General features: G+C 45.1%; 1 protein-coding gene and 1 pseudogene across 1 annotated transcript; both read left to right on the plus strand.

The window, feature by feature from the left end:
* The first annotated feature begins 10,802 nt into the window (after positions 1–10,802).
* On the plus strand, positions 10,803–16,541 carry LOC136527416 (uncharacterized). Its single transcript, XM_066520137.1, is given in 9 exon segments — positions 10,803–11,204; positions 11,346–11,455; positions 13,302–13,358; positions 13,443–13,742; positions 14,598–14,845; positions 14,931–15,237; positions 15,326–15,599; positions 16,063–16,197; positions 16,199–16,541. Coding segments are annotated over 9 exon segments (1,902 nt in total). The 5' UTR covers positions 10,803–10,853; the 3' UTR covers positions 16,319–16,541.
* Positions 16,542–19,235: 2,694 nt separating this feature from the next.
* On the plus strand, positions 19,236–21,276 carry LOC136529177 (uncharacterized; annotated as a pseudogene).
* Positions 21,277–26,124: the final 4,848 nt, after the last annotated feature.

Raw genomic sequence — 26,124 nt, forward strand, 5'->3', positions numbered from 1 at the left:
CTACAAGGTACAATGACCAATTTATTTCATCAGTGAGGTACTCAATGAGTCCAAGACCAGGTACCCACAGATTCAGAAGTTGATCTACGCCATACTGATAACATCCTGAAAGTTGAAACACTATTTCGGCGGATATCATGTGGTGGTCATGACTGAGTACCCTCTGTGAGATATCATTAGCAACAAGGATGCGAATGGGCGCATCATCAAATGGGCAATGGAGCTATGCCCCTTCTCCTTGGAATTTGCAAGTCGTACTACAATCAAGTCTCAGGCACTCGTCGATTTTATCGTCGAGTGGACAAACTTAAGCACGCCTACCTCTCTAGGATCCGATGAGTATTGGACGATGTACTTCGACGGCTCTCTCAACATTGACGGTGCGGGAGCAGGAGTCCTTTTCGTGTCACCATCCAAGGACCAGCTCTGGTACATCCTTAGGATTTATTTCCTAGCATCTAATAATGCCGCCGAATACAAAGCATGCCTACATGGTTTGCGCATTGCGGTTGAGCTCGGCATTAAATGTCTCTATGTCTATGGAGACTTGGCTCTGGTCATTAACCAACTCAACAAGGACTATGACACGACTAGTGAAAAGATGGATGCATACTGTAAATCGATCAGAAAACTGGAAGGCAGGTTCTATGGCATCGAGTACATACACGTGGTCCGGGACAAGAATCAGGCAGCGGATGCACTATCAAAGTTAGGATCATCCCGAGCCAAAATCCCACATGGCATATTCATCCAAGACCAGCTCACGCCTTCCATCAAAGAGGAAGATTCCACAGCAGACAAGCCTCCAGACCAGTAATTGGTGGCTACGGTTCTGGCGTCAAGCACCGCCGAGCCGCTTCCGACCACTCATGAGCCCAACTGGAGAATACCTTTCATCAAGTACCTAACAAATGGTAGCGGTTACACTGATCGAACAAAAAACAAGCGCTTGATGCATCGCAGTAAGCAGTACCTGCTCGTTGATGTCAAGCTATGGCGCAAGAACGCAAAGAAGGAAATCTTGATGAAGTGTATAACCCAGGAGGATGGCGAACATCTCCTAGACCAAATCCACTCTAGCTCCTATGGCAACCACGTGGCCTCAAGAACGCTGGTTGGTAAGGCTTTTCGGGTAGGGTTCTATTGGCCATCAGCAGTAGCCGACGCAGAGAAGCTAGTCCGCCACTATGAGGGTTGTCAGTTCTTCGCCAAGAGAATCCACGTACTAGCACATGAGATCCAGACAATACCAGCCTCTTGGCCCTTCGCATGTTGGGGACTGGATATGATCAGGCCCTTCAAACCGGCTCTAGGGAAATTTACATGCGTCTTTGTGCTGATCGACAAATTTTCTAAGTGGATAGAATACATGCCTTTGGTACATGCATCCTCATAAAAGGCTGTCACGTTCCTCGACCAGGTCATCCACCGTTTTGGCATACCCAATAGCATCATCACTGATCTGGGTACTCAGTTCACTGGAAACACTTTTTGGGACTTCTGCGATGAAAGGAGCATAGTAGTAAAATCCGTCTCGGTGGTGCACCCTAGAGCTAATGGACAAGTCGAGCGGGCAAATGGCATGATCTTGGACGCATTGAAGAAGAGGATGTATAGAGAAAATGACAAAGCTCCCAGAAGATGGCTCAAAGAGTTACCAGCCGTGGTCTCGGGCCTCAGAACTCAGCCCAGTCGTAACACCGGTGTCTCGCCATACTTTATGGTTTACGACACTGAGGCAGTCCTCCCTGCAGATATAGCTTTCAGATCAGCACGGGTAGAGAACTTCGACGAAGGCAAGGTCAAGGAAGTACAGGAGCTAGAAGTGAATAGCGCAGAAGAGAAGCGGCTCGATTCTTGTGTATGTACGGCCAAATACCTTGCTGTTTTGCGCAGGTACTACAACAAGAACGTTAAAGAGCGGTTCTTTGTGGTCGGGGACCTGGTCCTAAAGTGGAAGATGAACTAGGCTGGTGTCCATAAACTCGCAACCCCATGGGAGGGGCCCTTCATGATCAAGGAAGTCACACGACCAACGTCTTATAGGTTAGCTCACCTGGACGGTACGGACGTACCAAACTCGTGGCACATCAACAAGCTTAGATGTTTCTATGCTTAACTACTGAGATATGTACTCCTCTTGTACTTTCGATTTACTTCAATAAAGCTATTATGATTTCTCCGACCACTCTAATGTGTCACTTCGAATTTTATGGTTATTCTAACTTAGCCAGTAAAAGCCGACCACCACTCCTTCTATGGTTTTTGGAGCAGGCCCTGTCTCCAGTTCCTCCCAACATGTGCATAGGATCCGCTCTCTACATTACGAGTGATCAGCAGGTCCCCCTTGGTTTGACTTGTTCGCGTCTACGTGTGCATAGGTCACGCACCTCACACTCCGACCACATGGCAAACTAGGGCCGCACAAACTTTTCGGGATGATGTGTCGAGCAAAATGGTACAACTAAACAGAACGTTAACATGTTCTCACTTAGTTACACCAACATGAGTTTCAAGCTTAAATACATTTTATACAAAGCAAACAAGCTTATGATGATATACAGTTATGTTATTACAAGCTTGCCTGAAGAGGCCCAAGTTTACAATAACACAACTATGTCCTCCTTCTACAGCTCTAAGCCTATTACATTGGCTGGTCGAGGCACGTGGCACCTACTGCTCGCTGCTTCCGATATCCTACTCGAGTCTCGGGGACTCTTGTGCTAGTCGAGCTGAAGGGGATGGCCCCGCCGATGCCTGGCTAGTCGAGACCATAGGCTTTGTCGGTTGGCTTGCAACTGATGGCGTTCCCAGCTGACTTGTCGATGGCATACCCTGTGCAGGTGTTGTCCCGCCTCCACACAGATTAATGTCACCAATTATCTTTGACGATAGGTCTAGCTGGGCCATCCAAAGTTCCTCAGCCTTGTCTGGGTCTACCTCCTTCGGGCATCCAGCCTCCAGGTGCTTGAGATCGATTAGGGGGTAGTGGGCACGCACCATGCTTAGCACATGTGCACCCGTGTACTCACCCGCCTCCTTCACAAACTCTTGGAACCATCCCCATGCCTTTCTGCATCTTTTGACCAGTCCGAGCTGGGGCGTCCTTGGCTCTTCCTCTATGAGCGCCGGGTCGATAAGGTCGAGGACGGGCAAAATACCAGTTGCCACTTCTTGGCACCGGTTCTTCCATATGTCCCGATCCTCGGTGGTCTCTAGGCACTGTGCCTTCCAGCCGTCATGATCTTTCATCACGACTTCCAGATGCCTCTTGGCATTGACTTTTAAAACTGCAAACCATACAAGACATTAAAATGTAATGGCACGACAAGATAAGGAGGGCAATAGAATGAGAAAGGTGGTCTGGAACACTTACTTTTTAGTTCCTCCTTCATTTTGGTGGTGTGGTCCTAGAGTTGAGACTGGTTGCGTGCCAGTTTCTTGTTGTCCTCCTTTAGGCGACCACACTCTGCGGTCACGCGGCTATTCTCCTCTTGGAGGCGGGTTACTTCAGCTTCGAAGCCTGTATTACAGCTATCACTACCAATAATGCAACAACGCATGTTATACACTTGCTGTGATAAAATGACAACTTACTTGTTTTTTCCTGCTCTTTGTTACTGAGCTGGATGACCAAGTTCTAGTTTTGTGCTTCTTGCTCCGTCCTCTCCTGGTCGGTGGCTTCAAGTTAGCGGCGCAAGCGTTCCACCTCAGCCGCCAGTTCTCTATTGTTGTCCGTGATTCCCTCAATCTAGTCGAAGCACCTCTTTTGGTACTTTGCGGTCTTCATCAAGTCCTGCATATAAACAAGCTAAGTTAGACAGTTCGACTACATAGCAGGGTCACGTGGTTGAGCCAAACATACCTGAACTTCTGTCACCAGACATTTTGCCGCTCATTCAACTTTTAGGGTCTCTTCGACCTCTGGGATTTCTTCATGCATAACCCACTCGTTGTTCCGCCAGCGCGACACATATACATGTTGTCGCTTGTCTTGGGGATGGCCTAGGACCTCCTCTACTTCATCCTCTTCGGCCTCTTGTTCAGGGGGCGGCGTAGGTCTGGAGTTTGTAGTCTCTGCGACCACTATGGCTTTCCCACGAGCCGTAGCATCGACAAGCATGCTCTGTGCCACCTCCGGCTGCTGCTCCTCGGCTTGGTCTGGTTCCCTTGGCGCCAAGGTATTCACCTCAGCAGGGTTAGTGCTTGGAGCACTTGTACTTGGCTCAGCTCTCTTCTCGACCAGCTGCTTAGGGATTGTGGTCTGGCCGCTCGTCTGCTGAGGTTCCGGCGAAATTTCTTCTGTAGGTTCCTCCATAGCCGGCTGCTGGGTTGTTCTTTCCGCCAGTATCGGTGAAGCCATGCCACACCCGGCTAGCTGGTCGGGATTTTCGGTGGACGCCGACCTAATATATCAGAGGAAAGTTCAGAAGGCATTATTATTCAATACAAATTGTAAGCTTACATCAAGGTTACAAATACTTATAGCTTGGAAGCACGGAATGACATGGCGAAGGAGCGTCTCTTCGACCGCGCTTGCTCCACGTGCTCGGCGGGTTCCATCGGGTCTTTTTCCACGACCAGTACTGGCGCCGGGGTTTGGTGCTTGACCCTTTCTCCGCTTGTCCTCTGTGTTGTAGTGGTTGGTGATGCGATCCCTACTGGCACAGAGGAGCCACCCTGCTCCATCGACTCCATTTGTCTTCTCCTCTTTCGAGGGACGAGTCAGAAGATGTCTGCATCCTCTGTTTCATCGTCTGAAAGAGGGAAGATGGCTTGACGATGTTTGTTGGCCACCGGCCGCTTACCAGCAGCCCTGGCCGTTGCCTCCTCCCCAACCTCGAGTGCCACCCAGTGGACGTCTTCGGTCCTGGTGAAAGGGTCGAGATGGCGACTAGAGGGGGGGTGAATAGTTCTTTTTGAAACTTAATCATGTTGGCTAACCGAAACAAGTGCGGAATTAAAACTATCGGTCTAGCCAAGACTACACCCCTCTATATATATTCACTAGCACCTTGCAAAGATACTAATCATGCAACTAAGGTGCCGGGCTAGCTAGAGCTCTCCTAAACAATTCTAGGAGCAAGGTTAGACAAACCTATGCCATTAGTACTTTAAGCAACAAGGGAGCTCCTACACATGCTAGTAAGCAAAAGCACAAAGTTAACTAAGCTCACTAGCAATGCTCAATAACAAGGCAACCAATGCCTAATTAGAGAGCGCAAATACTTAGCTACATAAACTAAGCAATGTGACTAACAAGGTTACAAAAACCAAATTACCCACGCAAGGGAGCTACTTCTATGCTACACAAGCAAGAAAGTAATTAGCAAGCTACACAAGCTATCTAATTACAAGAGCAATTACACAAGCTTAATATGTATAAAAGTAACTGCAAGCTTGTGTAATGGGGATGCAAACCAATGGGAAGAACAAGGTTGACACGATGATTTTTCTCCCGAGGTTCACGTGTTTGCCAACACGCTAGTCCCCGTTGTGTCGACCGCTCACTTGGTGGTTCGGCGGCTAATTAGCATCACCCGCTAAGCCCACACGTCGGGCGCTGCAAGAACCTACCCCTTGAGTGAGGGTAGCTCAATGACACGCTTTACTAGAGTTGCTCTTCGTGGCTCCCGCGGGGCGAGCACAATGCCCCTCACAAGCACTTCTCCGGAGCACCGCACAAGCTTCTTACAGGCTTCCATGGAGACCACCACCAAGCTATCTAGGAGGTGGCAACCTCCAAGAGTAACAAGCACCACCAGCTTGCAACTTGATCATCTAGTGCCACTCAATGCAACCTCACGATGCAATCGCACTAGAATCGCTCACTCACATAATCAGGTGATCACTATCAAGTATGTGTGAGATGGAGGGCTCCTAAGCACTCTCAAGCATGGACACAAAGTCCCCCAAGGTGCTCAGCACCAGCCATGGCCGAAGGCCACTTCTATTTATAGCCCCAAGGGCTAAACTAGCCGTTACCCCTTCACTGGGCAAAAGTCGGGCCGACCGGACGCTCCGGTCGTGTTGACCGGATGCTGGACCTCAGCGTCTGGTCACCTACAGATGACCACGTGTCCCGATTCCAACGGTCACTTGACCTGACTGGACGTAGCAGCTTCAACTGACCAGACGCTGAACCCCCAGCGTCCGGTCGTTTCCAGTAAGGTATCGACCTCGACCGGATGCATCCGGTCACACTTGATCGGACGCAGCCCAGTGTCCGGTCACACTCTAGCTCCTGCGTCACCATGCGTCAGCCTGACCGGACGCGCCCTGCCTGCGTCCGGTGCTTTTAGACCCAGCGTCCGGTCAGTTGACTGACGCCAGCGTCTTTGCGATCAACTCATTTTCACTTCTAACTTCTTCACCCTTGCTCCAATGTGTCAATCACAAGAATTTGCATCCGGCGTAATAGAAAATAGGCATTCCATTTTCCTGAAAATAGGCGTAATAGAGAGGGACCCAAACCCATCTCAACCCTGCAAACACCACCTCCTTTGTAAATGTGCCAACACCACCAAGTGTACACCACCATGTGTATGTGTGTTAGCATTTTCACAATCATTTTCCAAAGGAAGTTAGCCACTCAACTTGCCACATCACTCGATCCTAGCGACGATGCAAAGTTAGATCACTCGAGTGGCACTAGATGACCGATATGCAAACAAGTTTGCTCCTCTTGATAGTACGGCCATCTATCCTAAACCCGGTCATATACTTCTCTACACACCTATGATCGGTGAAATGAAATGCCCTAGGTTATACCTTTGCCTTGCGCATTCCATTCCATCTCCTCCAATGTCGATGCAACACATGCACCAACATGATCAACAATGATATGATCCACTTCATATCATCATGTGATCATATTGGTTCATCGATCTTAACTTTACTTGCTCTTCACCGTTGCCATCGTCCATTGGCGCCAAGTCTTGCTCAAGCTTTACCGCCACACGGTCCATCACTCTAAAGCCTTCGACTTGTCCTTCACACTTGCAACCAGTCCATCAAGCCAAGTCTTGTCTTGATCTTCTCCATCTTGATCACATGACTCAATGTCATGTCTCATGTGCATTTAAGCTCCTTCATCATCACATGTGTGAGCTTTGCAACATTTCCAAGCTATTTTCACCTTCATGGCATATGTTGCTTACACACATGTACCTGTGGACTAATCACCTGTGTATCTCACATAAACACAATTAGTCCACCTAAGTTGTCACTCAATTACCAAAACCAAACAAGGACCTTTCACCTGGCGCTGGTCTGGGCGGTTGGGCCGGCAACTTGCGGCCAATCCACACTAGGGGGTGGAGACATGAACACTGCTGCCCACTCATGACCATTACTCTAGGAAACATACAAGCGACAACACAGTCAAATTTTGTTACAACATAACTCTACAGGTACAAGGAAGTATCATTTACCTTTGGGGGAGGTTGGGCCAGCTTGAAGGCATGCTCGATGTCGCTTAACCTGACATAGTTGGGATCAGCTAAGTTGAATAGCTCCCCAATCCTGGCCTTGACTTCGATCTTGTCAAGCGCCTCTTTCCTGGTCCTCGTTGGATCTACGCTCCCCTGGTATTCGTACCCAAGTTGTACCCTCTTCTGGCAGGGCTGGATCCTTCGGCTGATGAAGTTCCCAACCACGCTTGGACCGTCCAGCTTTCCCTACGGGATCATCCCGAGCAGTTCTACGATCTGCTCCAAGTGCTCGGGCTTCTCCGACCAGCTGTTCTTCTTCTCCAGAATCAACCCCACGTCGCACAGGGTGATCGTGTTCGGCTCTTCACGGATGTAGAACCACTTCTTGTACCATTCGTCCAGTGAGGTGTTCCAGGAGCAGTGCAAGTACTGGGCCCTCATACCATCACGTAGATTGAGGTATACGCCTCTAGCTATCTTCGAGCCGCCGCTCCCTTTCTTTCGCAGACAGAACAGATGGCGAAAGAGGTCGAAATGGGGCTGGAAGCCACCATAGGCTTCGCAAAGATGGATGAAGGTGGAGACAAGAAGACTCGAGTTGGGATGCAGATTGCAAATCCCAATCTCGTAATACAAGCAGAGCCCCTAAAGGAAAGGGTGCACTGGAACCCCAAAACCCCGCTTGAAGAAATCCTCGAAAACCACAATCTCACCTGGTTGTGGATCGGGGAAGCTTTCTCCTTCCGGCGCACGCCATCCTGCGAGTGCCTTGTTGTGGAGCGCTCCCATGGTGATGAGGTCTTCGATGGTCTGCTCATTGCTCCTTGACTTCCACCACTCCTTCGCCATGACTCCGCCTTTCTTCTGGGCGTCTCTCTTCGCCATTAATCTACCCTTGCTAAAGGGGTGGATGCAGTGGAGGGGGGATTGGTGATGATTTTTGGAGGAATAGGGTTCGGCAAGAGGAAGAAGATGGTTGCGGCGGCGAATGACAATGGGGATCGGTAAAAAGTAACTTCCTAGTTCTATATTATAAATAACCAAGAGCTCCGTCGTTTCGTCCGCCCGAGATTCTTGGGAGACGTGCGCACACGCCGCAGACGGTTGTTTTCACAACCTCGAGATCTACGCCAATAAACGCGCCCCTTCATTACCAGTGTACGCGCCTCTTCGTTTATAATGTGAGAGGGCCCACACTAACACACCTCCATACAGGTGACAAGTGACTGTTTGTCAAAAAGACCAAGAAGACAGAGTGACGTGCTATACCTGTCTGCTTTTTTGACCAGACGTGTCAGATTGGACTTGACAGAGTAAGGACATAAATAAATACACCAAATAATAATACAAGCGGCGTAAGTTTTTTTGCTACATGTCTTGTGCTCAAGGATGGACCAGACCACTGCCGTGATCAAAGACTGCTCTGACCACTACAATGCTCGGGGACTGCCTAGACCATTGCCGTGCTTGGGGACTGCCCAGACCACTGCCGTGCTCGAGGAATGCTCTGACCACTGTCGTGCTTGGGGACTGCTCCGACTACTAATGTGCTCGGGGACTGTCCCGACCACTGCTCGGAGATTGGTCTTCTCGGCTACATGTGATTTGTACTCACATATAGTGGAGAGACATTTATTTAGACCTTGCTACAAGGCTCATACTTCGCCTTCCAGCAAGCTCGGGGACTACATCGGTACGATGCACCTGCCGGTGCATCTCGTATCGCCTACACGACGATTGGATTCTTAACTTCAGTAGAAATTCTTTTTTGGACCCTGGCACCACGTGCCTGCGTCACCTACTACCATGCTCGGGGACTAAGTGGGCACACTTTACCTTGCGGTGAATGTGTTTATTTAATCGACCCCTATGCTTTGACTGATTGTAAGGATTACTATCGTGCTCGGGGACTGTCCCGACCACTGCTCGGAGAATCGTTCTCCTCGGCTACATGTGATTTGTACTCACATACAGTTGAGAGACATTTATTTAGATCTTCCTACAAGGCTCATACTTCGCCTTCCAGCAAGCTCGGGGACTACATCGGTATGATGCACCTGCCGGTGCATCTCGTATTGCCTGTACGGCAATTGGGTTCTCAACTTAACTGTGAATTCTTTTTAGACCCTGGCACCACGTGCCTACGTCACCTACTACCAGGCTCGGGGACTAAGTGGGCACACTTCACCTTGCGGTGAATGTGTTTGTTTTTCGACCCCTACGCATCTGATGTTCAAGGACGCTACGCTTCAAGACCACTTACATTTCTTTTCAGAAATACAAGTGGGCACACTTTCCAGGACGGAAATCTTTTTCTTTTTTCTTAAGAGCACCATACATTCTTCGGACAACCTATTTCTCCGGCGACAACGGTGGTCAGAGATGTCAAGGACTCGAGCCTTACTTGTCGGAGAAGGTTAAAATGGCGTGTCGTAGCATAATACATGGTGCTCGGGGACTAGCTGTGGGGGTATTAACCCCTATACCCTTACAGCTAGGCTTGGGCCGGCCCGGATCAGTGGGTTCGGTCCACCAAAAGACGACGCGCGGCCCGACCAACCTGTTTGGAGTCCCACGTAAGGAGTCAAGACAGATTTGGCGATCAAGCAAGATCCTAGTCGGTTAGAATAGGAATCCTTATCCGGCCACATATGGCAATTGTAACTGGATAGGATTAGTTTTCAGATCTGTAACCCTGCCCCCGGACTATATAAGGCGGGCAGGGGACCCCTTTAAAAAACATCTCTCATTGACATACAGCAATACAAATCAGACGCAGGACGTAGGTATTACGCCTTCTTGGCGGCCGAACCTGGATAAAACCTCGTGTCTGTCTTACGTCACCGTCTTGTTTGTAGCTTGCGCATCTATCTGCCGATAATCTACTACCTTGGGCATACCCCTAGGTAGACTGCCGACCATATTTCGTCGACAGTACCCTAGGATGAGATCTGGCCGGTGGTTGTCCATCCAGCACTTGGAGCAGCGCGGGCATGGCCGAAGGTGTCGGGACTCCTGGCTGGCTACGGGGAGACAGCCGAGGAGGTGGGCTGGCGTGGACGCGTCGGGGTGGCGGCGGGGGGCTGGTGCGGACGCGTCGAGGCGGCGGCGGGGGGCTCTCGGCTAATATGCGTCAGCCCTGGCGGCGTCGGTGTGTCCATGACCAAACGAACGGGGGATGAAATGGATTGGATACGGTTGTTGAAGGCTCAGGGGCAAAACAGGAAAAAAAAAGAGACCGTCAGAATAAAAAAAAATTGGCAACAAAATATAGAAATAACATTCTAACAAACCAACAAATCTCTTTTATGGAATGGCAAAAGAGCCAAGTTTCGTTACGGTAAAATTCCAATTATCTCAGAGCACGGGGCACACCCGCCCTCCGCCCCGCAAGCCAAATACGCCGTGGCACGCGTGGCCATGCCGCCCCGGTTCCCCACCGCCCGCCTCCTCACCAGCACCAGGCCGCACAGGCTGCTCCCGCTCCTCTCCCCTCTCCCCTCCGCGGCCCTGTCCCCGGCCCCTCGCGCCCTCCGCCTTCCGCCGCCGCTTCTTCACCGAGGCGCGCGCCGCCGCCCGCTGCCCCGCGGCATGGCCTCAGCCGCCGCCGCCGCCCCCGGGCCACACGCCGCCGCGGAGGCGCCCCCCGTCGGCGTGGGAGGAGAGGGCGCCGCCGCCCCGCGGCAGCTCGCCCTGGAGGAGCTGCCCTGGGACCATTCCTTCGTCCGCGAGCTGCCCGGCGACCCGCGATCCGACGCCATCCCGCGGGAGGTCCGGCCTGCCTCCTCCTCCTCTTCCCTTCCCTTCCGCTCGCTGCTGGCTTCATTCAAGCGCGCTCGATTAGCTGCCTCCTTCCTTCCTCGTGTTTTGTTTGGCTAGCAGCTAGCTCACCTGCCTGCCGTGCTGTTGCAGGTCCTGCACGCCTGTTACTCCAAGGTGTGTCCCTCGGTCAAAGTGGATAACCCCAAGCTGGTGGCGTGGTCTGACACCGTGGCCGATCTACTCGATCTGGATCACAAAGAGTGAGGCCTGAAATCCTTGATTCTTACGATTCCCATTTCTAGCTGCTTTTCTACAAGTGGGCATCCTTCGCCAAGTTGCAATAAATCTAAGGAATGGCGATTTTAGAAGCAGGGACATCTTTATCACACGTTTCTGGGATGCACTGAAACAAAGCTGCTTAGTGTTGACACTACTAAAACCACTTGAATTTACACCCCAATTGTATCCTTTGCAGCGAACTTCCTCAGTTGTGTCCTTCCTGTGTGCCACTGCGGTAGAGTGCTGGCTAATTTAACACACCAAATTGTCTGACATTTTGACTCTTCAGATATCACCTGTAGCCACTGATCCTCGAGTACTGATTGGTGGCTGCATGCTCTTCCCAGCTTCAAAAACCTCCCATCCAAGAATGAAATAGTGGTACTATTTGGATGTGGATTTTGTTAAATTGTGCTCACATTTTTGTTTACAAACTGTAGTCTTATACTTTGGCCTTTGTGAGAGCAATAAAGCTAAGCACGTCTCTTTGTTGAAAGCTAACCAGTTGAGTTCATACTAATGAATAGGTGAGATGTATGGGTATGAAAAGAAATTGCAAAAATATCTAAGATACTTTGAATTCATCGGAAGTTGGAAGTGCATCAATCATAACTAAGGAGTTGACAACAGCAGGTGTGTTACGGAATAACCATTTTTTGAGAAACAAGAAGTGTGGCAAGACACTTCGACCTTTTAGCATACGAAATGGTTCATTGTCTTATTTTGGCAGACATGTTTTGTTCTTGGCCACTTCAGTCACTAAAAGAGCTGCTATAATGCTGAAACTTTTTATGACATGGTCGTTCCATATGGCAATAGGCCCACATGGTAGTCTAACAGCTAGTCACATCTCCATGATCTTTGTTTTTATTTTAACAAAATATTCCAACCAACAGATTTCATTCGAGAAAATAAGCGTTAGCTGACTTATTACTCTTAAGGTCTGTGATGAGCATGTTTGAAAGATGGCACTTAGCCCTTAGTGGCATCAGGGCAATAAGTGGTGTCCTGCTGCCTTGATTATGGGGTCATCGATGTGCCTAGGTAGTCCAACATAGTGCCTACGCGCTCCAAGGTAATCCAAACAACTACTTCTAACATGCCATTACATGAAAAAGGAAATTTAGAATTGTTACATACAATAGTCCTGTCCTTGCCTCCTTGAGGACATTTGGCTGCCTTGGGGATCTAGGTGCTAGGTGGCAGCTGGTCACACTTAGCAACTTATCTGTTGCAAGTTCACAAAATATTTGGATAACAACATTAGAATATCTTTGCTGAATTTTCTCACACCTGTTGCCGTGGGTGAGATCAACCTGACAATGAAGCCTTCCTTTTATCTCTGTTCTGTTTCTTCAATTTCTATATTTTCTTTCTTGCGCTCACCATTAAGACTCTTGGAACTTGTACACATCATCTGGTCTTCCACTTGGGTCCCATGGGTGGTTTCCCACTTGTCAGTTAAAGCACTGTATTTCGAAAAATGAAGAAACAGAACATAGATAAAAGGTTTCTTCCTCCTGTTATCGAGATGACCTATCCTCTGATTTCCTCTTGTTTGCTACTCACGTCGTTGGTTTGATCTCTTTGCGATTAATATATGGACTTGAACAAGTCAGGAGCTACTGAAGTTAGAAATTTGTCCTTATTGCATAGGTTGAGTTCTAACTTGTGCCCCCCCTTCCAGTTATCATTTTCTTTCTGCATAGAATTGTGTTTTTCCCCTACCTTGCCTACTCATCCAATTCTCAGTTTTTTTTGGTATCCTTGCTGATATTGTTGAACAGAAATTCATAATTGTTTATGTGCTATCTTGTGTATTTTCAGGTTGGAAAGACCTGATTTTCCTCAGTTTTTCTCAGGAGCAACTCCACTAGTGGGAAGGTTTGTTGTACCATCACTTAATATCCTTACTATTTGGTTCCAGACAGCCAAATAATCAACATTCTGATGGATAACAACCTGCAGTTTGCCCTACGCCCAGTGCTATGGAGGACATCAGTTTGGTGTATGGGCTGGTCAGTTGGGGGATGGAAGAGCGATAACTCTTGGAGAGGTTGTCAACTCTCGAGGTGAGAGGTGGGAGTTACAGCTCAAAGGTTGTGGAAAGACTCCATACAGCAGATTTGCTGATGGTCTTGCTGTCCTACGCAGCAGTATCCGTGAATTCTTATGCAGCGAAGCCATGCACGGTCTAGGCATTCCTACAACTCGTGCTCTTTGTCTAGTTGAAACTGGAAAATCAGTTGTCCGAGATATGTTCTATGAGTATGTCATGATATCTTAATTTTCCAATGTACACTGTTAAGCCATGTTATGTTTCATCGCTGTGTTCCACTTCTATAAGATAAATTTTCAACAAAAGGGGGGAAAGGTAGAAAAAGGCTGTATATGATCTAGCTTTTTATAAGCTGAGCATGGTAATGATGGCAGTGTTATCTGTAGCATACAAAATATTTGAATCAAGGCTGCTTGAGCCAGATATATACTCAAGTAATAGCGGTCGGTGGAACATCACTGTTAAGAACTTATTTGTTTATTTGTGCCTCAGGCATAGTGGTTTTATTTCACTGAATGACAGCTTGCTTCATAAGTCCTTTTATATTATTTGATTTGTGCACAGGTGGCAATGTAGTATGTTGGTCTTTTGCTTTTGTTTTAATGTGCCTTTTTTTTTGTTATTCTTATTGACCTAGACATGATTATAAAGCATGAAACTGCCCTAAATTATTCTTGAACACAAGCTGCAGATTGTAGAGTGTGGATTGGGTTATTTCATGTTATTTATTTCTGCGAATGACGTCAAGTCTCATGTACTCACATATCACCTGTGTATGCTGTATAGGGACCACTTTCCTGTTAAGGCTTTTCTTTTTTCTTAAAATACTGCAAACATGGATGAGTTTTGCTCTTACTATGTCACCAGGGTATGCTATGCTTAGAGAACCTTTGTTACATTACCACTACCTGCAATCTATAACACTACTACCTGCAATTTATAACACTGACTGGCAGCAGTTAAAATAGATTTTATTTTAAGGATCATGTTTCTGAAGGTTTTCAGTAAATACACTGTACCTATTGATATGCTTCTAGTGTTAATCATTTGTCTTATATATGCAGTGGCAATGCAAAGGAAGAACCAGGTGCAATCGTTTGTCGTGTTGCACCATCTTTTTTACGTTTTGGTTCGTATCAGATACATGCTTCGAGGGGCAAAGAGGACATTGAAATTGTTCGTCGTTTGGCAGACTACGTGATACGTCAACACTTTCCGCATCTTGAAAATATGAAAAAGAGTGAAGGTTTGTCATTCGAGGCAGCTATAGGAGATTCTCCAACAATAGATCTCACATCAAACAAATATGCAGGCAAATATCTTTATACCACATTTTATTTTTCTTTCAAAATCCTCGGAGAACTAACCTTTCCTCACCTGCAATCCATTTGTAACAGCCTGGGCAGTTGAGGTTGCAGAGAGGACTGCTTACTTGATAGTTAGATGGCAAGGTGTTGGCTTCACCCATGGTGTACTTAACACTGACAACATGAGTGTGCTGGGCCTAACTATTGATTATGGACCATTTGGCTTTCTCGATGCCTTTGATCCTAGCTATACTCCAAATACCACTGATCTTCCTGGGAAGAGGTATTGTTTTGCAAATCAACCTGGTGTTGGCTTGTGGAATATTGCTCAGTTTGCTGGACCACTGTCATCTGCTGAGCTTATCAGCAAAGACGAGGCAAATTATGTGATGGAGAGGTGAGCTCTTCCTCCATTCTGAACAATTATTGGCAGTAGACGACAATAACTTATTTGTGTGAACATTTTGATTTTTTGTTTGTTGCAGGTATGGGACAAAGTTCATGGATGAGTATCAATCTATCATGACCAAAAAGCTGGGCTTAACCAAGTATAATAAGCAGCTAATTAGTAAGCTGCTTAACAACTTGGCAGTTGATAAGGTTGACTATACCAACTTTTTCCGTCTTCTTTCGAATGTCAAAGCGGATCCTGGTATTCCGGAGAATGAGCTGCTTGTTCCACTGAAGGCTGCTCTCCTAGATATTGGGAAAGAAAGGAAGGAAGCATGGATCAGTTGGGTACAGACTTACATTGAAGAGGTGGGTCACCTATTCTGTAATTGTTTCCTCCATATGCACTTCTATCATAAAAGGGATGGTTTGATGTTGTGATAGCGCACTGTTTTGGCTACTGTTGATATTTCTGTTGTCGTTTGGTTCTTTTTTTTTAAAAAAAATCTTTGCCATTTTTTGTGAAGTTGGAATGATCATTTGGAAACTGAGTGACATGTTGTGGTTTGGGCAGAAATTCCCACTCTTTGTTGCAGGCTTGCTGCCCTTGTGCTTTGAAAATTTACCTGCATTCCCTCTGAATTTATGTGACTATGCTCTAAAATTCATCTAATAGTCATATTTCCTGATTTCTATACATTGTGAATTGTCATCTGCACTGTCCAAGATCCATCAAGGTTTATTATGCTCTACCATTGTTACCAGACTTTTATATTGCTACATTTAATATCTTAACCTCCAGTCTAACGGTGTTATTCATTCTGTGTGAAAGCTGGTGGAGAGTGGCATTCCTGATGAAGAAAGAAAAGCCGCGATGAACTCTGTTAATCCAAAGTATATTCTCCGCAACTATCTGTGCCAGTCTGCTATCGACACAGCTGAGCAAGGTGATTATGAGGAGGTTCGCCAGGCTGCTTAAAGTAATGCAGAATCCTTATGATGAGCAGCCGGGAATGGAGAAGTATGCGCGGTTGCCACCAGCCTGGGCATACAGACCTGGAGTCTGCATGCTGTCCTGCTCCTCGTGAACCCAGGATGCAAGCAAGACGTGGACATTACAAAATGATTGGGTGGTTATATTCTTTTCTCCTGTATAGGGGTTCATCTTTGTGCTATAATGTGTCGAGCATCGCATGCTATTTTTTTCAGTGATGCAAGTGTGTAAGAATCTTAGTTGTAAGTTATGCGCTATCTATCATGTCGTTGCAAGAATAGTGAAGCAGTACGATCAGGAATTGTTGTGAAACGAAACACCCGGACATGCACCTAGATTTCGGAGATGTTCTACAGTGCAAGCCTGTTCGGGAGGCCGTATCGTATCGTGGATTATTTACTGCTGGCTGGTTTGGTGTGAGAGAAAAATACTGTTTTCGGCTGGAAATTTACGATCGTTTACGAGCAAGCGAACAGGCTAGTATCCCGTACGGAGATGGAATTTTGGCGGTTTACATTTCTATATAAAGCTCTGGCGCGACCTAATCGCTACATAATAAAATCTGTCGGAGTATACGAGGAGCAGCATTCTCGTAGTCAGACTTGTAGTCTGTTGTATCATGGTGGCTTCCTGGAAAATTAATTTTACATCCTGGTGTTGGTACATGTACAGGCACAGCCAGTTGTGACATGTGAGCACAAGTGTGTTCGCTGCCACAAATACTAGGATTTCTAAAGAGGCTGATTCACTTAACTAAGTTAACTAAGAGCATCTGTCTCTATATCATCCTAAATGCTAGGAATATAGATTTTGGTAAAAAATTACCCTCTAACAGTTTTTCTAAATGGTCATCCAAACATAGTTATCTTCTATTCTGTATTTTTTGCTAGCCAAAAATAGAAGACGAGAATGACTCTCTAGAGTGCGTATTAGATATGGAAAAACTATTGAAGAGTAAAAAGATATAAAAAATGATTTTTTATATAAATAACTATCCAAATAATGATTTAGAGTGTGGGATTTGAAAAGGCTCTCCAATATGGCTGAGCTAGTCTTCCCACATAGAAGCAAACTCCAGATTAGGGATGGCAACGGGTACCCGCGACCCGTTTACCCGTGGGTAAAAAACCCTATTAGGGTACGGGTTTGGGGGATTTTGCCCCCCATGGGTACGTTACTGGGTGATTATCTCACCCATCGGGTGAAGCGGGTATAGGTGCGTTCTTGTATACCCCAAACCCGTTACCCGATGGGTCCCCCGTTTGAGTATGACACATAGGTCCATTCAGTCATTAAACAGTATATAGAGAAGAAAACTCTAGCGTTTCAATTAATCCTCCTCATTCAGCAGCGCCGCAACCTAGGCGTCTCCACGTCTGTTCGCATCCGCTTCCTGCGCCGCATACTTGCATGATCATTCTGAATTTTTGATGATGTTAGCTTTGTAAATTGTGATCTTGTGTTATTGTTAAATGGGGATGGGTCACCCGATGGGTACCCGTTACCCACGCGGGTGATGGGTCTGGGTAAATTTGAGACCCGTCACGGGTGACGGGTACGGGTGACGAGGTGTTTGAACCCTGGTGGGGGCGGGTGTGTTCTTCTGCCCCCCACCGGGTTTCTCACCCGTTGCCATCCCTACTCCAGATGTGCGCTGGGCTTGCCGTACCCGAGCCCGCCTCCTCACGCCAACTGATTTTTGGGTAGTTAACTAAAGCTGCCAGGCCCACTCGATCTCGGAGTCACCATGATTCATTTCAGGGGAAAAAAAGGTAGTGCAGATTAATGAAGCATCGAAATAATCCAAGATAATGGAAAACGCCAGAACTTGTCAATGATATCGTTGCTGCAGATGGTTTGCTTTTTCAAAATAATGCGGATTCTTTACTCTTGCTAATAGTTACACTTAAGAGTCCGAAACTTATAGGGTTATTATAATTTTGGTACACTTAAGAGTCAAGCTAATAGTTACATCACTTTGACTGCCGATATCGTCTAAATAGGGCCCCTCTCTTGGAAATGCTACCTTGGGCTAATTGAATTTGGATATTACCTTCATTTTGCTATCTCACAATGGCCCTGTTCATTTGTCTCATGATCCGTACTTTTTCAGCTTAGTTTTTTCCATCTCAGTGTTTTTCTCTCACAACAAAGTCAGCGGGAACAGTGTTTAGGTTTGTTTTTTTTTTCAGCGAAACCGAACAGAGGCCAATATCTTATTATTCTTGCACAGTACTAGTGAATACATGTACTATAAAATGTCTTGGCTTTTCTAGATTATCTAGAAAAAACCAAAACCATCTTGTAATTTAGAAGAAAGGAAGTACTATAGTAATTTAGAAGAAAGGAAGTACTATATTCGATCTATCAGACTGCACAATCCATAGATTTCCACCTATCATGCCGTTTAAGGATTCGGGACTGAGAAACTACAGTACTACACCGATGGATCTTGACGGCTGCAGCAGTTGATTACTGGCCTCTGGTTTTGTTGTTCCCTGGCTGTCAGTCTTGGGATCCTTGCTCTCGCCTTTTGATTCCCCCGAGGGCACGAGAAAATGGTAGAAGTAAAGCTTGTCATTATGCTGCAGTAATTTATGCCGGGGCTGCCCTAACTTATAGTGCGTGCTTAGTTCAGCGAATTTTGAGAATTTAGCTACTGTAGTACTTTCGTTTTTATTTAGCAATTAGTGTTCAATCATAGATTAATTAGGCTCAAAACGTTCAGTCTCGCAATTTTCAACCAAACTGTGTAATTAGTTTTTTTTTCGTCTATATTTAATGCTCCAATGCACGTATCACAAGATTCGATGTGATGGTTACATGTAGTCAATTTTTGAAATTTTTTTGAGAACGCACATAATTAAAAACTGGCATCTGTCAGGGGAAGCGCCCAGTGGCAGTGGGGCAAGTGCAACCCAGCTCACTCGTTTTCAACGGTTGGTAAACAAAGCGCAAAACTGAGCGACCGAGTGACAGCAGGCTTCATCACCGAAAAGCAACTCCAGCAAGCAAGCACAGCTGCACAGACACAGGCCCGCCAACACCCTTCCATCTCTCTCCCTCTCCCTCTCTCATCGCGTGGTGTGTACAGTAGTGCCCTGCTGCTGCTGTCCCGCAGCCGCAGGGAGCTCACAGCTACTGTTGGAGCTCAAGCACCAAGGAGGTGTCCAGCCGGCGCCCACAGGCCACACAGCATCATCACTGCTAGCCTCATTCAAGAATCTTCCAGCTTTCCCCAAACAGAACCAACCTTGGGCCATGGTTTCTTCTTGATCTGTGGTGGGTCTCGCTCCCTCTCCTCCTGGTGTCTCAATCTCGATCCAAGATCAGTGCCAATCTGCAGTGTTTTCCCCCTTCGGTGCTAGCGAAAAGAGAGAAAAATCTCATCTTTTGACTGCTGAGCTTGGGGAAATGAGTTTGCAGGTGGATGTTTCTTCAAGGGTACCCTTTCTTCAAGGACATACTAGTTTGATGCAAGGTCAGCTTCCTTCTATCTCCTCTATCTATTGATTATGGAATCATTTAAATGTTTCTGCTCTACTCTGTTGATAACATTTGTGGATTATATTGGCGCATTCCAATCTTACATTAGGGATTTATATCTGGATATATGTTTCTTGAGATTATTGATGTGGATCTATCAAACTCCAACTCTGAGGAGTTGATGTTTCTGCTCTACTCTGTTGATAACATTTGTGGATTATATTGGCGCATTCCAATCTTACATTAGGGATTTATATCTGGATATATGTTTCTTGAGATTATTGATGTGGATCTATCAAACTCCAACTCTGAAGAGTTGAGGCCCTGTTTGGTTGGGTTTTGGCTGTGGGAAAAAGCTGCTGTGGGCTGTGAGCTGTGAAAAGGCTGCTGTAGGCTGTGAGCTGTAGAAAAGCTGAAAGCTGTTTGATTAAACAAGTATAAAATATACCTTTTATCTTTATTTCTCTTGAAACAACTATGGAAGAGCTTTTTATGCCACCAATTTCAAAAAGCAGAAAGCCAAAAGTAGGGTTAAACCAGCTTTCAAAAATGAACTACGGAAAAGCAGCTGCTTCTGAAAAAGCACCCTCCAAAAGCAGCGCCTTTGGTTGGGCTTTTGGCTTTTGGGGCCAAAAGTCAAAGCCAAAAGCCCAACCAAACAGGGCCTGTCATCCATTCTTGAATATTCAATCATGTTCCAATTTGGGTTTTACAATAGGTTCTTGATATTTCTATTGCAGCTTTCTAGATTGTCTTGGCTGCACTGTCCTAGAGCAAGTTTCTCAGTCACAAGTGAGATATTTTAGTGAGCTCCAAAAAGGAAGCAACAAGACAAACAGAATAGGCAGCATCTAGATAGGCATCTCGTAGCTTCCTTAGTTGCCTGCACCTTCTTCTGTTGAATTGAATCATCAATGGGTAGGGGGAGAGGCAGAGGGAGGAAGCAGCTCACCAGTGGCAGGATCCACGAGGACAAGGGGAGCAGCGGCGAGGAGGTGGTCGTGCCTGCAAGGAAGAGGAGGGGACGGCCCCAGAAGCGTGTCGCCGCTGAGAACATCATTGAAGCAGAGATGAAAAAACTGGAGGCGGCCGCCGATGATGGCGATGAGGACTATGTGGTGGGAGCAGGGGATGGTGCCAAACTGAAGGGTTCAAGAATAGAGCATGCTTCCGCAGGAGCTGGTGGCAACAAGAGGAACATGGGTGCCCAAGGTAGAAGAGGACTCGAATCTTGACATGGAGGAGAACAGCTCCAGCACTCGGTCCAGCAATGATGAGTCGATCCGGTCCAATGGCTTCCGGCAGTCAGGAAGCCGCCGGAAGAGCACCCCACGGCGAGCGGCCGAGGCAGGGCTATAGTCAAAATTGGAATTGGAATGGAGTAGATTATTTGGTCTCAATTAGGCAGCTGCTCTTCAATTTTGCCATTCATATTTTTAGTAGCAATCTTCATTTTTTGTCATTTTGGTGTTTGCTAGGCCACCTACATCTACATGAGTGTAAACATATATAATACTGATTGCAAGCCATCCGAAGTTTTGCTTATGTTAATGAAGAAAATGTGTGAACGAACCACTAAGGCCCCGTGTCACCGGAGTTATGAGCCGTACTATTTCAGGAACAACATTTTTTTCTTACAACAAATCAATAAATAGTACTTTCAGTCGTGACTTTTCAGCTAAACGAACATGACCTAAAGCTCCACATCTAGTAGTTGGTTGGTACTGTACTGATTGGTCAACACCATGTTTTGCTTCACATCAACAAACTGCCACCACAAGCTCCTGCACCTACGGCAAGCATTCCTAGTTCTTACTAATAAAATCAGGAGATCGTCGGCCTGTTTGCTCGTTGGTTTCTGGGTTGATAAGTCCGGCTGGTGCTGGTTTGTTGTGAGAGAAAAACACTGTTGACTGGCTGATAAGCCCTGCACAGGCTGCATGAGTTTTTTTTACTGTGCATGCCCAGCTATGCCAAGACGGTTCAACGTTTGTTTCTGCCTATAGGCGGAAGCATGGAGATCTTGGATTCGTCCCATTGAATTGTATAAACTCATGCGGCTGTAAACTGAAATTCAGATGTAGTGATAGTTCTGAATGCTATGGCAAGCCAGTAGTCTAGCACTAGCCCCAGGCTCCAGGTGTTGGTGCCTTGGCAATCTCTGCCATCTTCAAACCTAATGATTCTGCAGTGATGATGTTATCAAAGGATATGGCATTGCATTTTTGTCGATGTAGGAAGTACAAGTAGAAGGGCCTATTTGGATGATCTAGGCCTAGTTATTAATTAGGGCTAAAAATGGTCTAAATTAGTCGACGATTGGTCAAATAGTCAAAAAAAAAAAGCTAGCTAACAAATAGTAGAAGCCTTGTTTAAAATATAAGCTCACCTATTAGCTCATGTTTAGATAGTCTGGATATAAAAACAGCTGGCTAACAATTAGCCCTATGCATCGGATATAAGCTCTAATAATAAATAACACAACCATTTGGATCACCAGAATCAACTGTAGAACTAGCTAGCGGCTAGCCACAACCAACCTAATTCAGCACCACTCGGTAATATCATTGTCGTGCAATAACAACGAAATGGTGCGGACACCATGATAGGCAGTGTTTACTTCCCAAAATTTTTCAAGATTTTCTGTCACATCGAATTTTTGGACGCATGCATGAAACATTAAATATAAATAAAAAATAAAACTAATTATACAGTTTAGACGAAATTTACGAGACGAATCTTTTAAGCCTAATTAGGCTATGATTGAACACTAATTACCAAATAACAACAAAAGTGCTATAGTACCATTTCGCCAACTAAACAAGCCCATAGTGTTTCCACTGAAATATTCTTGATTTGAGCAATCTGACGGTAACGGACCATCTGATCCAACTTATTCAATAGGAACATATGCTTGTATATACGTAAAATAAAAATGATGTCTTTTCAGAAGAAAAAACAGTAGTGTTGTCCCATCAAAACTTAGAATGATACCAGGATAATTTTATTTGCATTGTGTGATGACTAGACAAGAACCCCATCCTCCTAGTGCCTGTTTAGTTCCCAAAATTTTGTAAAATTTTTCAAGATTCCCCGTCACATCGAATCTTTGGACGCATGTATGAAGCATTAAATATAAATAAAAAATAAAACTAATTACACAGTTTAGACGAAATTCACGAGACGAATCTTTTAAGCCTAATTAGATTATAATTGGACACTAATTGCCAAATAACAACGAAAGTGCTACAGTACCATTTCCCAAAAAAATTCGCCATCTAAACAAGGCCCTAGTTAACAGTGTGGCGAAACTTTTTTTGCCAGGCTAACTCACTCTAAGTCTAGAGAGGAACCTGCCAACTAAACAAGTTGTAACCTTGTTCTTAGAAGAATATTTGTACCAAATATGATGTATTTTATATATTGGTAAAGTCCATATTTCAACCAATAATCTATATGGTAGTCTGATTTTCAACACTCAACACGAAACTAGGTACCAATTCCTCACCTGCCGGGAGCTCGAGGCGCGGGTCAAAACAGGTAACACACCAACGCCGCCGCATCCTCTTCCGCCCGTCCCCCGTGCTTGGATGTCCTGGTGGGTCTCTGGGGTTCGGCGTCGTTATCTAATTGATTTTAAATGTGTTTTATTAATTTATAAAAATACTAAAAAACTAGTTTAATCTCTAAAATTGCATAACTAATTTATTTTAAATTAGAAGAGTGTGAAACTAGTACCATTTTTCTTCCAAAAGTGTTATCTATTTCTATCCGTTGTTGCTCTACTTGGATTTTATTTTGATCTTGTTTGTTTTAAATAAGTAGTGTGAATGACTACGAGCAAAAATTGTACTAGTTTCATATATTTCTGATTCAAAATAGAATTTTATATAATTTTTTAGATCAAATTAGTTGTTAATAATTTTACAAAATTGGTAACCACCTTTGAAACTGTCAAGATGACCAAATTTACCCGGTTTTAATAGTTGGTGGCATCAGGCACCCAATTTCATTGTTTAGGTTTAAAAAATGCACAACCATGGGAGTTGGAGGTTAAAAATAGACTTTATCCTTTATATAAACTTGGATAAATTTGATAGCTTGACTATAGATAAAATCGAAGTTGCATCATTGTTAGCTACTTAGACACCGTTACTGGCTCAAATGGATGGTAGTGCCTTTTAGGAAAGAAAATTTCAACTTGATGCCAGATAAGAAAGTTCAAAATTTTGAGTGCTAAATGAGAAAGACTCATTTGTTTCAATGTCAAACAAATAATTCTCTCTTATCATTCTTACACATGTTTCAAAATGTTCGGCCATCATCCAGAACGTCCCCAATCAACTTTGCGATGCCATTTCAAGTTTCCACTAGTTCAAAATGCAATGAACCTTGCCGGATTTGGCAAGTACGACGGGACCGTGCAAGTTGGCCGGTGTCAGTGTTGGGATGAGCATTTGACCGTTTGTGTTGTTCTTTGGGTACACGGAGATGGAGGAGTTCACTACTCCGGCAGCCCGTAGTGCCATAGCCCTACTCTACACAATAAAGGCTTGATGCTTTGTTGACCTATTCCAGTAATTGGGTATGTTTGATTATATAATTGTTTTTAGGAGGGTATCGTGGTTGGATGGCGATGCAATTGGAGCTTCACACTTTCTGCCTCCCACGTTGCCGATTCTAATGCTTGGAAATGCTCTTGAGGCATCATATATCCCTGTCACTGTAAATAGGATTATTTAGCTAAGCGCGACTTGATGAGCAGCAAGAAATATTGCTTTTGTCACCAAACAATTAAGCACATCTTTTGAATATAGTTTTAGTTGTGTTGTTTGGGCTGTTGTAGAGGTGGCTTCAGCAGTTCTTTGACCTCATATTATGTCACATTTGTTTGATACTTAGCTACAAAAAATTAGAAAATATTTGAAATTACAAATCCCACAAGTAGGGATGAAAACGGACGGATATTTTCTGATATTCATTCATCCCGAAAGGCTCAGAACGCCCATATTTGAATCCGAATGCTTCAAATTTTCTGTTTTTGAAATCATTTTTGAACATTCAAACATACTCCAAGAATGATGAGACTTGTTTTGTTGTTTCCATCACAAGGTGTACTCCAAATCATATTAAGGACTCCACTTGAGCTGCCCTATAACTTTGGAAGATAAAATGTCACAAACTTGCCATCACGCTGCTACTGATCAAGGACTTAGAATATTTCTGAGAGCTCAAAAGGAGCACTGCATTCAAAATTGAGGCCACTGTTTGAGCCAATTAGAAGTGGAATCAGGTCTTGGTCCAAAAATAAAGTTTGTTTTACTCCACTTAAAATTCAACTTTTATTAAAGGTCAAACTTCATATCTGGTACATAAACCATTGCTTCATCTTGGTCAAAGCAGCACCTCGTTAAACTCTGGAATTAGGGTTTTCGACCAATTGAGGCATTTTCTTGACATTTTCTCAACACAAACCCTTCATGACTTTTGTTGTAGAGTTCAATTAGAGTCATTTGGGCAAGGTAGCAAGGTTGGGTCGACATCTCATATTCCCATTTACTTAATAAAGCAATCCAAGAAAGATTATAACTTATCATTTCATGTGACTTTTTGATTCCAAACTTCATAAAACTTTTTCACTGGTCAAGATGGATACATGTTGATGTAATGTACAAGAAATAAGCATGTTTAACATTACTCTTGCATAATCTTAACAAGGGTCCACATGTAAGTAAGGGTGTGTTGTCCAAGTTTAAGTTGGAGCTCACTCTTGTAGATTTGATCTTAACACCTTCATCAACACTTATCATGTCATGTTTGAGCTCAAACCCATTGCTTAACTGGTGACAAACACCTGGGGTGTTATAGCCCCCCTTATGAGAATCTCACCCCGAGATTCGGTGCGAAAGACTTTTAAGGAAAGAGAAGCATGTCATCCTTTTCCAACATCAGTGATAGCATTAGGCTACTTAACTTCGGAGTATTAGAGAGGCTAATTTGGTCAAGACAACTTTTGGATATTCGCTCTTCGTAGTAAATTTTGTCTGAAGAATTTCCTTCGTTGGCTTCCATGAAGCATTGTTACTTTAGGAGGAATCCAATACAGCACAACACTTCATTCTCGGGATACGGAGAGTACTACGGAGCATAAACCACTTACCCACAATCTCTATTTCCCTAATGAATATAGCATGGACCATGTGAACTTAGCACTAGACTACAAGCTTTAGAAAGCTACTCATTACAATGGTTCCATGTTCATTCACAAAGTTCGAAAAGTAGTCCTCTACCAAAGTAGCTCGAGTACAACCTTTCATAAGGGATGAGATCACAGACGGGGTAAGCATCCTCCGAGGCTGTAAGAAACCGACTAACCAATAAACAATGTCTATGTCGATCATAACTGTTCAATCA

Source organism: Miscanthus floridulus, chromosome 19 (genome assembly GCF_019320115.1).
Source record: "Miscanthus floridulus cultivar M001 chromosome 19, ASM1932011v1, whole genome shotgun sequence".
In the NCBI taxonomy this organism is placed as follows: domain Eukaryota; kingdom Viridiplantae; phylum Streptophyta; class Magnoliopsida; order Poales; family Poaceae; genus Miscanthus; species Miscanthus floridulus.